We start from the raw sequence: 12,575 nt of genomic DNA, 5'->3' as shown, positions 1-12,575 counted from the left end.
AACCTAGATTAGCTCACCAGAGTCTATTCTTTTGGAAAAGTTATCGAGATGAGCACCCTTGTCCAAGAATCTCATTTCATCCATGAACGTGAGGCCAAGAATGGTCTACATTTAGTCTAATAGGAAGGATCAAGGTCTTAGAGGAACACCTTTGTGTGAAGTCCCCGCATGGGTGGGTGACAACCACACGGAATCAACCTGACCTGTGAGGTACCTTAGTAGGCACCGTAAGCCACAAAAGGTAGTATTTCATAAACAACCTTTTAAAATAAGACGATTTAAAACATGCACCAAGCACTCAATGAGATTGAATCTTTAAGGCATGTAAACCACTGCATATTGATAAGATGCTTCCCTTTCCAGAATTTTTGTGGTATACCACATGGCCCATTTTCAGAATCATAAGGCACAATTTCACATAATTTCTCAAAAGGGCTTATGTGAATTCCAAAACTCTTTAATAAATCTTCGACCTTAAGAAAACCGGTTAGTTTCTTGAAAACATTCAAAAAACTATGCTTGAGGGTCAATTTAATCTTTGCTATAAACAACTTATAATTTTGGGCTCAACTAGTATATCAATAGGGTCTAAGTCATTAAACTAGGAATTGAGAGATACACCTTGGTTTATTTATATGCAAAGGAGGGAAAAAATATTAAACTAGGTACAGAGTCTCATGAGAAAGGTGCTGCTTCACATCGGCAAGGGCCCTCTCACTCTCCACCAGGGCAGCCCTTGCTGCCTGTAATGCATTTGAATCAACCGGTGGCGGTGGGGCCAACGATGTGCTAGGTGGAGATGTGTTATGGGCACTGATAGTGGCAACTCAGGGGCCTGCACCACCATAAAAAAGAAGAGTTTAACTATTATACAGACTACATGCTACAACTAAGCTAGTGAGCAAAGAAAAAAAATAGCATTGTTTAGAATCATACATGCGGGTGTGTGTGGAGGTCGATGGCATGAAGAGCTCTACCACATCACAAATAGACTTTGTGGTTGCATGTGTGTCGAAGCCGATTTGCAAACCCAAGGATTGCACTATCTCTAGTGGAACAAGAGTGGACTCCCGATGTCGAAGGGCTGGAGGGGGGGAAGCTTGGCCTGCTGCTTGCCCCTCTCTTGGTCCTGCATGCACCCTACACAAGGGCCTGTTGCCTGCCCCTCTCTTGGTCCTGCATGCACCCTACACAAGGGCCTCCACCAGGTTGATGAGTGCTATAGTCCACCTCCATACCCCTCACAACCTTTGCATAAAGCTGCATGGAAAAATAAAGTGGAAGCTCCCGGGTGAAGGGGCATCGCCCCATACTCTGATACGTATCTCATACCACTGGGTGTCGACACCACTCTACTTTGTACGGCTTTCCCTTATTGGGGACTCTCCCATCTAGTAGTCTAAACATACCAATAGCCCCCTCCTGATGCTCTCCATGCATCTAAGCTTTGGCCAACAAGCTACCACTCTCCTCAGCCGCGTTGCTTGCTCCTCCTCTAGCCAACTATGCAAGGAGCGAACATCGTGTAGAGGGTGAAGGGACTCAAGAAGTCTCTCTAACTAAAAACAAGAGCCATAATCGATGTATGATCCTCCCTGGCCTGTCCTCACAAGGTGCTGAGATGCCTCTTAAGTAGCTCAATGAGCTCTACTTTGGTAGTTAGATCCATGTGCCGACCCACTCTAAGAAAAAAGAAATAACTATCCTAAATACCCGGGTAAGAACCTCCCCTATGCACAAGAGGCCTAGCCCAAGTGTGAAATGGGACCCAAATGCTAATCAACTCTTAACCCAAATCCTAATTGATAAGCCAATCCAAGAGATAGAGGAAGAGAGCTGAGCCTCAAAGAGAAAAAAACAACATTATATACCTCATGCGAGGTATAGCCATGTGTCATTGTCAAATGCATTAGGGCTAAAAAAATGATGGCCAAGATTAAGGTGTCCCTACTCGCACGAGGTAGGGGAATATTTTTTTTCTAATCTTCTTTTTGTCCATTTTGGTATGTGCCATGTGTCACAAGGATAGCTTCTTCTTTTTTCATACCTCACTGAGGTAGCGATTTAGAAAATAAAACATGGTATGCGAGATTTTCTAAAATACATTATACATATCTCATTGAACAAACCCCCCCTTTTTTAATTTAAAAAAGCCTCTGTTTTTTGTCTCATTGAGCAAAGCTCCCCGTTCTTTATTTAAAAAAAATACATTATACATACCTCACCAAGGTATGCGGAGTTCTTAAGAAATCAAATTTGGAAAAATTTTGAGAGTTGCATTGCTTGTTTTTTTTTTTAAAGAGAGAATTGCTATTTTTTCTACCTAGCCAATGTGATTATATATTAATAGAAACTATTTTTTAAATGTGTGAATTACCTCACCGAGGTATTGGGGTGATCCAAGGTGGCTTCAGTGTGCAAGCTTATGTGGAGTCCATAGGGGAGTGGCAAAAGAATACCTCACCGAGGTAATGGCACAAGTGTGATGTGGCGGGTGAGTCTCTGATGATGTGCAGGCCATATAGACCCAAAACTACCTCGCACGAGGTATTCAAGAGCTTGCTTTGGATGCTATGTGGCAGTGGGTGATTAGAGTAAATATCTCGCTCGAGGTAGGCCTAACAAAGTTTATGGGCAGAGTGGGGGTGTCAAAAGTGGGGCACCCTGTTCTCATGCCAAATATAATGGTTGTACATGGTAGCACATTATTTATAGTTTTTATGTATATTATTTTACTTTCATGTCAATGTTTGTGATCTCAAATTTAAGAAGTTTAATATGCAAATCCATGCAAAAGTTTATGTCATTGTAAAGTATTATTGTGAGTTAGACTTTTGCTTGCTTGAACTAGTGTTTTGTTAAAATTGCAATATGGAGCGCGCACACTATGATTACGAGAGAGAGAGAGAGAGAGAGAGAGAGAGAGAGAGAGTTTAAAAATAAAAAATCCACAAAGCAAGCCATATGTCATGATAGAATTGATTTGTCTACCTTATGGCACACGTTTTGTAACCGCTCCATAAGGAATTCCAAAAAACATGCCATATGGCATGCATCATAGACACAATATAAGGCATTCTCTTTACTGTTCCGAAGTGCATGCATATGAGCATATATTCACCGGGGGGAGGAGGGGGTTGTGCTAATTGTACAGACTGACTAGCAATCATAACTACATATCTAGGCACGTATCTCCTCCTTAAAATTATGCTGCTCCTTAAAATGAGTATTAGTACTATTGATGAGGACAGTTATAGTGTCTTTTATGTAAAGTCTCCCATCTATAAACATTCTCATGCCTTAATGGACATGATCAACCCTTAGTCTTTGCTCCTACAATAAGGCTTAATTAGAATAAAGACCACATGCATTTGTAGTCTATAGAGGTCTAAAGGCATGAGATGCTCCGTTTCTCCTTGAGGATCTATCATGTGGCTTCAAGGAAGCTCCAAAGATGAGTATACTTTGACACTCTAAAGGCATGAGATGCTCCATATCTCCTTGAGGATCTATCATGTGGCTTCAAGGAAGCTCCAAATACGAGTATACTTTGACACTCTTAAATATAAATATCATTAACAATGACAATGCAAGATTGTATAACAAGGTTTGGGTCTTGTGTATAGGTAGAGAGAGGTTGTTCAATTATCTACCATGTTGCGTTGCATATTGTGCACACATATAGCATACTAGTTGTCTTGCATTTTAGAATAAAAGCACCAACATGGAATCCACTCATCATACTATATTTATGTTGGAATTTCCCAAGTGATGAGTTGTCATCTGATGATGTTCTAGCAATGCCTTACAAAGGTAGTTGTGGGGCGTGGTTTGATGATGCATGACCTAGCAAGGGAGGAGGCAAAGTCGCTAACTCCGAAGGCTAAAACATAATGTGTACATGTAAATCACATACCAATATTCATGGGACTAGAATAAGGTCTTGTTTAGCTACTTTAAAGAGTGGTTTTTACTTTAATTACGATAATATTAACCAAAGATAACAGAACGCTTAGTATTAGATTCTCATGGTAGAACTTCATTTATCACCTTCTTAAAAGCTAATTGTGTAAAACAATATTCAAGTTGACATAACACTAGGTTTTTGATTGTTATCAAATCTGAAGTGTGTATCCAAACGTACGTACAGATCTGGTGGTGGGAGGTTTTCGAAATTGAGAGCTAAACAAAAAAAGCATCCAAGAGGTTCATATATAAGAGACTTGGAGAATATTTATGTGAAAGTTTCTCCTTATTAACAAGTCTAATAGAAACCCCTAGTTTGCTCATTTCAAACAAGGGCATGCGCCAAATGTTACTTTAGATCTAACATTGCTTGTGCTCAATGAAAACAATTGTAAACAGGTCATTTTGAGTGTTGAAGAGTTTTTGTGCACAAATACTCACAAATTGTAACTTATGTGTTGCAAGTGCTGCAGCAGCAGCAACAACAACAACAACAACGGCAACGACCCTAGTCACAACAATGACCCTAAGAAAGTTGTGTCATATATATATATATGTACGAACGAAAACACAATGTGAGCTTGGATTTCTCGTTGCTTTTCGCTTTTCGCTTTTTGCTTTTTGCACAGCAAGCAGAAGAAGACACAAGCAGAAGCAATGTCGTTAGAGAAGACCTATGATATTGGGCAGCAGCTCGGGGAGGGCGCAGACGGCACAGTGAGATTATGCACCCACAAGGAGAGCGGGCTGCAATATGCATGCAAATCAGTGCCAAAATTGAAGGCCCGTGCCTTGCAGCATGTGCGCAAGGAGATTGCGACGCTCAATCGGCTGAAAGCCGCAGGGCTGCATCTCAACGTAGTGCGCCTGGAGGAGATCTTCGAGGACGAGGAGTTCGTGCATGTGGTGTTGGAATTGTGCGGCGGAGGCCACCTGTTCGAGCATCTGGTAAGCACCAAGGAGCGGCGATTGCCGGAGGCGCAGGCAGCACAGGCCTTTGCTGCAATTGTGCGAGCCGTCTGCTTCTGCCATCACCACCGGGTGATGCACAGAGACATCAAGCTGGAGAATATACTCTTGGCTCGCCCCTTTGATCCAAACGAAGGCTATAGCAGCATAATCAGGTTGGGCGACTTTGGCTCCTCTGCCGATATCCGCCCAGGCATCTTGGAGGCGGACATGGAGGGCACACTATATTATCTTTCCCCAGAGATGCTACTCACAGGTACATATGACGAGAGAATTGATGTGTGGAGCTTGGGCGTGCTTCTCTATACATTGCTTTGCGGCTATTATCCCTTCGACGGCGAGACGCCCGCCCAGATTGTGGCAGCTGTGAAGCAAGGCAGGCTAGACCTCTCAGGAGATCCGTGGCCCTCCGTCTCTAGAACCGCCAAGGACCTCCTCAAGGCTATGTTACAACGCAATCCCGCAAGGCGCATGCGCCTCAACAAGATCCTCTCCCACCCATGGCTCCTAGCTGCTGCAGTGGCACCTACGTCTCCGACCAGGTTGCTTCACAGTACATCAACACAGCCATCTCTTTTGCTCGCCTGAGGACTCTTGTGTGGAGGGTAGGGAGATGGGAGTTGAAAGCGTGGTTGGACGGTGCTCTTCGTGCGGCTTGTTGGCAACCATCATCCATACGGCCATCATCTTCTTCTTGCAGCACGCAAGGTATGGTTCATGTGAGAAGTAGCTTATAAGGGAGGGACCAATATTGGTAGTAGGGGAGGTAGTACTTATGGGGCATCCTTCACCCTGGCGCTCCACCCTTCCATGTGCACACACTTTCACCACAAGTCTGCATCCCACACATAGGCCGAAAGCTCTATACCGGAGGGGCCGTATTGGTTCGCCCCCCATGAGATACACATCTGCACTCGCACAATAAAACGTAGACCTGACCATGTCAGATGTACTACAAAAGCATGCACGCTCTCATGGGGATTGATTGCGGGGCATTGGCGTGTCCTCTGCCTGTATAGGTATGCCGTACGCTCTTGTGTGGGAAAGACTTTATATCCACTTAATCAACGAGGTGGTAGTTGCTGAGGGTGAGGGGGAGACAATTCGTCCATCTTGCAGCTGGCTCAGGAACCGACTGTTGGCTTGGAAACTCCGCCTGACCCCCACTCCTCCTCCAATCCAAGTCCCCCTTCCCATATATGCTACTCACCTTGCTCTACATTGATGTAAGGTGGTGCCACGTGTGATGATGGTATGTGACGGTCGTGTGGGGACTCCCTTCCAGCGGCCTCTTAGTCTCCTGGCTCGACTATCTCTACACTAGAGGATATTCTCCATCATTTTTGTTTTCGATGCTCGTCTCGATATTGACGAGAGACATGAGTTGTGATTTGCTTGAGACACCATGTGTACATATTATTATGGTGGTTCAGAGATTCATTGTCGACTAGTTGCTGTGCTTGTTATGCATGCTGCTTCTTATATTGGATTTAAGTGCACATGTACATATAGAAATCTGCAAACGTTCTTGACGTTCAATGTCAGCATTGATTACTCCACACTGATATACAATGGAGCTTATGTCTATTGATTTAGATCATGGACTTGATCGAGTTTGGATGCTGGTACATCACTTCTATGTTTTGGGGTACTAATGTTCTTGAGATTGAATTGATGCCACTGTGCATGTGTGAGTGTGTGTTATCTTTGCTATCGCACCTCTTGTTGTAGTTGAGGCTCATACAGACGTAAACGAAGCATAGACAAGTGGACACTCACATGCATATCAAACTAGCCCATCTAAACCTACGTAGCCCAAATGTCCTGGTGCATCATCTTTGTTGCAGTTAATTCGCTCTATTTGTAATGCAATTCTGCAGGCAGCATATAAGCAGTTGGCAAGGGGAAACAAATCCATGCGAGATCGCTAGACAAGGGTTGCTGGGAACTAGTATTGTGATTTGCTCTACTCACATGCGATATGTATGCCAAGTGTGGGGCTTTTGCAAGAGCACAACAAGCTCTATTCTTGGCACGTTATTTGTTGAAATTCACTAATTTTAGTGAGTGAGCACGGAGCTGTTTTGCATGGATGCAACCAGAGGGGCACTCTCCAGGTGTAGTGACAGTTGCTTGCGTTGTAAGAGCTTGTGGCACCATAGGAGTTGCTGACAAAGGGGCGCAAACTCATGATGCGACTGCCAGATGAGGGAAGCAGAGAGATCATGCTGTGATGCTTAGTGAGATCCCAAGATGTTTTCTCTCGGAGCACCAATTGCAGGATATGCTACACGAGTACTATTGCAGCATGGATCAGCTGAAAAGAGTAAACCGATTCATGATGAGCTTGCTAGGTGGGTTATTGGGAAACAATATTATGCTTGCCAATGTTTTTATTGGACATGTTTGCCAAGTATGATAAGGGCACTGCTTTTGTGGCAAGCTTACTGAGGGCTTGCACCAAGAGCAGAAAGATTTACACTAAGGCACTAGACTACTTGAGATTATTTTTAAAAGGTAAAAGTGCTTAGATGCTTCAGTGATTATGTGTGCAATATGTCGTTTGATTGTGAAGCAGAGAAATGCATTAATTTTCCAGTATGCCTGGAAGGACAAGCAAGGAGGCAGTCTTTTAGACTGCACTATACCTGGCAGGGGCTGAGTCCAATTTCTTCGAACTGTTTTGATGGATGCTGCACGATTGCCGCTTGTAGCGGACTAGGATGCCCATTGTGCAGGCACACTAAATCACTAGGGTCCTCTCTAGGGCAGTATACCCTCGGGAGTTAGCACAAGCTAGGGAGATGGCGACCTCTCTGTCCCACTCCACTACGCACTCACATAGACTCAAGAACGGAACACCACACAAGAGCTACCTAGAGTGACATGCATGCAACATAAGATGGAACTAGGCAAGAGTTGGGACACCACAAAACCATGTATGGCATCCGGGATCCTCCTCAGTACACCAGAGTCTCTCTATATACAATGGGCATGGCACCTTGGGCTATCACGAGCCAAGTGCTAAAAGTGGTCACTGACATATGCCATTGGAGTAGGTGAGAGGCGCCAAGCACAAGTAGGTGAGCACTGCTTCATCGGTCAAGTGGGTAGCCAAACTTGGGGAGTGGGGCCGCCGGAGATTGTGTGACTGGTAGGTGGCCTTGTGGTTCACAGACTTGGGTGCTGATTTGGGGGTGCCCGATATTGGGGGTTCATGAGCTTGGGGTGCCTAGACCTTGGGGGTGCCCGATTTTGGGGGTTCACGAGCTTGGGTGCCCGACCACTGGCAGTGAGGGAGGCTACACCTGTCTTTAGATGCAGTGAACTGTACTTGCATTTTGAAAGTCTTTGGTACAATAGAAGCAGCTGAAATACGAAACACATTTATAATGAGTCTGTTTGACAAAGGTTGCTAAGCATCATTATTGTGACTGGAAAAAATAATATGATGATTGGCTTGACAAGTAGAATATATATGCTAAAAGTAGTCGTCTTACAGAAGCATGAAGAGCTCCCTTCTTGAGATGCTGGCTGGATATGTTTGACTTGCCAAGACAAGAAACTACTCAGCTGTTTTGAATAGATGCGGAAAAAGGGGCTCTCTCTCAGATGCAGTTATTACCTTTTCTTGCATGCTGAAACCATGTGCTGCCATAGGGGTGTGTCAAGACTGTCAAGGTTTGCTGCAAGGTGATATTGTGCTTGGCACTACTCTCATGAATATGTATGCTCTCATGGATACGTAGTTTTGTGGAATGCAGTAATGGCAAGGCTCGCAAACATGGTCAGTGTCAGAATGCTCTTGATTGTTCAAAGAGGGGCCTGCCTTCCATATGGAGTGACTCCTATTTTCTTGGTCTGCACTTATAGCAGGATACGCCCAACAGCAGCAGGGCAGTAACCTTTGCTTGCATTTTGAAAGGGTGAGGCGGCTAACAAGGCAAGACAAATTTCACGGTTAAATTGCCAGACCAGGCTTCCTCGAAAGTGATTTTGTGCTTGATTCTGTCTGTCGGAGATTTACTCCAATGCAGTGCTCTCAGAAAGCGTAAGGAGTGCTCCTTGAAATGCTCTAACTTCAGGATATGCTCTTCAAGGCTAATGTGCACAAGCACTGAACTATTTTGAAGGGATGCCTCTCTTCAGATGCTGCAACCCTCATTTGCATCTTAAAATTTGTGGCAGCATAGGAGCTGCTCAGGAGGGAGGGGGAGGAAATTCATGATGACATTGCTAAACAACGGGTGTTGTGAACTACTTTTGTGCTTGGAACTGCCCTTATAGATATGTATGCAAGTGTGGTGCTCTTGCAAAAGCATGGCGGGTGCTTGAGGAGCGTCCTATTCATACTAATTGCTCGATATGCCCTACAATGAGTGTTCCTGAAATGGCCTTGTCAGAGCCCTTAACGAATGGGGGAAACCACAGCATGCCCTCTCCCTTTACAAGAAAATGGAGGAAAGCTCTTAAGTACCCAATGTGTATATACACTTGTTGGGTTACTTAAGGCCTGTGCTGCACTGGAAGATTTCAAATGACTGTGCTGAAGAAGGGTAAACTGTTTCGAATAGATGCAACTTCAGGGTGTCTACCCAAATTCTGTTACATAAGTTTGCTTTTTCAAAGCCTGTGGTAGTGTTGGAGAAAAAGAGAAGGACAGAGAAATACAGCTGAAATTAAGTGAAAAGGGCTCTTTCAAGTGACGGCCTTGCTGGCAATGCAGTGGTTGATATGTATGCCAAATTGGGCTTGCTTGCAAATGCACATGCAGCATTTGCTAAGCTTTGAGTTTATGATGTAGTTTCTTGGACTACATTGGTCACTGGATATGCCAAACATGGTTTTGGAATGAAAACACTGAACTGTTTTGAATATCTATGCAAGCCGAAATGCTCACATGCATGTCTGCAGTTTTAAAGCTTGTGGCATTTAGACAAGGGAAGGGAAATGCATGCAGAGATTAATAAATAATGACTATCGACAGTGCATTGGTTGACATGTATGCAAAATGTGGCTTGCTTACAAAAGCGCAAGGCGTACTTAATAAACTTTCAATATGAAATGATAATACTTGGAATTCTTTGACTACAGATATGCCAAACATGCACTGGATTGTTTTGAGCGAAATGCGATTGGACGGGATATGTGTAGCCAGCCTGAGTGGCTCATGTCCACTACTCTAAGGGGACTCTTTCTCTAGTGACAGTATGCCCCAAAGGAGTCTAGCACTAACGAAGACTACTCAAGTGCACAGTGCAACGAAGACTACTCAAGTGCACAGTGCAGAGTGAGTGATCACCTCAAATGAGTGGATGTAGGAACATAACATGAACAATAGGCAAGTACTGCATGAAAGAACTGAACAGACAAGATACAACTGCGACACAGTACAATAAAGATAGCCAAACCACTGATCAATCACTATATGATCCCGAGGAGTACAAGGAGAGCCCACTGTCTACGCACACTCAGTGCCTAGACCAGTGGCCAAGGGGAAACCATGGGTATACAGAGAGTGCACAGGGCTAGACTATGAAGCTGGCTAGACTGTTTGCAAGAAATCTCAGCTATAGTGGTGAACTAGAAGGCTAAGTGCTCCAGTGCATCCAAAAATGGTGATATGCTATGTGCTATGTATCTGCTCTCACCAAGGTACATGTATAGTAGCCGTATGTCTGTATAGATACCTGGACGTGCGGAGTGTAGGCCGATGTACAGAGGGGGGACGAGCTGTCGGAGGAAGTCGTGCGAGCCGCTGGGGAGGGATCTGTGGGGTGGCGCTGAAGAAGAAACCGGGTGGGTGGCGGGGCAGTTCGGGCGCGGCGGAGAGTGCCTTGCAGCACCGCAGCCGGTGGAAGGAAGGAGGGAGCTAGTAGTGGCGGGGGGCAGTGAATTGCTTGCTGCGATCCTCGAGATTGGAGTAGAGGAGGTTGGGGAAGGGATAGGGCTTAATATGGCAGAGAGAGAGAGAGAGAGAGAGAGAGAGAGAGAGAGAAAAGCATCAGCAAGGAGAGGATTAGGGCTGGAGGGCTGTGAAAGAAGCAGGAAAATTTAATAAAAGAGCCAAAAGATCGGAGGGTGCAGGTTTTAAACTACAAAAAACTACAAGTAGAAATTGTTTATTTCTTATTTTTTGGTTTTCAATAAAGCATTTGAGTATCTTTGTGGGGTTTTTTTTTTGCCATAGGCTAAACCTTAAGTTAATTTCATTATCAATGTTTGTGTGTGGTGGTCACGCCTATAATTTAATTGTCAAATTTTAATTTTCTCTTATCTACTCCATTGGTTATTATAACCTCACCCCTCGAGAACCTTGATTGTAGTAGGTTTTTGTGCTGGCTTGCTTGCTAGTTGCACTAAGTTTAGTACTTAATATGGCCACCTAGTAGAATGTTCAATACGTTGGATTTTTGAACTCTTCACCATAGTAGCTAACCACTCCTTTAATCCAATTGTTACACTGTGTCTACCTTAGGGTGGCTTCACAACTATTTGCAACTCCTAACTCCCCTAATGCTCCACACATGCACCAAAAAACTCAAAAAAGGAAACAAACTCAAGATATGTACTACTATCAATCATGGTTTGGCTCTTGTTTTTGCTGCTTTCCACAAGGGCGTGAGTTCAACATGCACCCTATTTTGTTGCTTGATCAACGCTTCGGAAATCTACACACTCTTGAGCAGCAAATCAATATGTTAGCCTATGTCTAAGGTCATATTTAGGATGTGAGATTGCCGATTGGGCCATTGCTTAGTTTACAAGAGTATACTCTACATCATGATTACTAGAGGTAATAATGGGGTATCATGACATTTCAAGCTATAAGCCACTAGTAGAGCTATGAAATGCTAATCATTTTCTTATCAAAGAGCCCACATACATAGTTTGTTAAACATGTAGGCAGTTAATTTGTCTTCAGACTATACACCATGCAAATAAAAAAGATCTTGACTTATTAGTAATGGTAGCATTGCAGAGCTTGCCACTTTTCTTTGCCATAGTTGTCTCTCTCAACGATAGTCAGCATTATGACTTCCATTTGATGCTTGCAAATATTATCTTGCCTAGACAAATCGCAATGACAACATTTACGCTATTAATTAATAGTGTAGACATTGTCTTGGATGTTTAAATCATTCATGCTTCTAGGTCTCGCAAATTCTCCATTTAACTTCACATATGCATCAGGATATTCTTAAAAAGAGCTATCAAGTTCATTAGAACTTTGTGAATAATATTAAATCTTCTTCTAACCTTGGCTTCTTTCAACATGTTAATATAGCAATAATAGGCATGGCAAGCACAAATGCTAGTCTCAACACAACACCCCTGAATAGTTTTGTGACAAACTAGGAATTGAGAGTTAAGATTACCACAATATGATTCTATGCTATCGTTTGTGTGTTGATTGGCATGAGGTAAAGTGCAAGCAGTTGCAAATCCATGAGCTTGTAAAACAATTCATGTTTCTAGTGTGTTAACCTAAGTGGGGAATCATTGCATAGAACTACATTCCATGTCTTTTAATATATTTCATTTCTATGCAATAATGCCAATGATCTTTGAAGTAGGATATAAATGCAGCCCCATCTACGTAGTCTTGGTACAATACTACAACAAAGCTGATCCCTTGC

General features: G+C 43.5%; 1 protein-coding gene across 1 annotated transcript in view; it reads left to right on the top strand.

Moving 5' to 3' along the window:
- Window positions 1-4,419: 4,419 nt before the first annotated feature.
- Window positions 4,420-12,575, top strand: part of LOC147626137 (uncharacterized) — a 44,039-nt gene continuing 35,883 nt past the window's right edge. The window contains exons 1-2 of the mRNA XM_086816228.1: window positions 4,420-4,505; window positions 4,596-5,477. Coding sequence (XP_086672354.1) covers window positions 4,420-4,505; window positions 4,596-5,477 — 968 coding nt within the window. The remainder of the gene's footprint in view (window positions 4,506-4,595; window positions 5,478-12,575) is intronic.

This window comes from Cibotium barometz, chromosome 22, assembly GCF_041138505.1.
Source record: "Cibotium barometz isolate CiBa-2024 chromosome 22, ASM4113850v1, whole genome shotgun sequence".
Lineage (NCBI taxonomy): Eukaryota > Viridiplantae > Streptophyta > Polypodiopsida > Cyatheales > Cibotiaceae > Cibotium > Cibotium barometz.
Note: the sequence above shows the minus strand (reverse complement) of the source record. Positions and strands in the feature narration are given on the sequence as shown.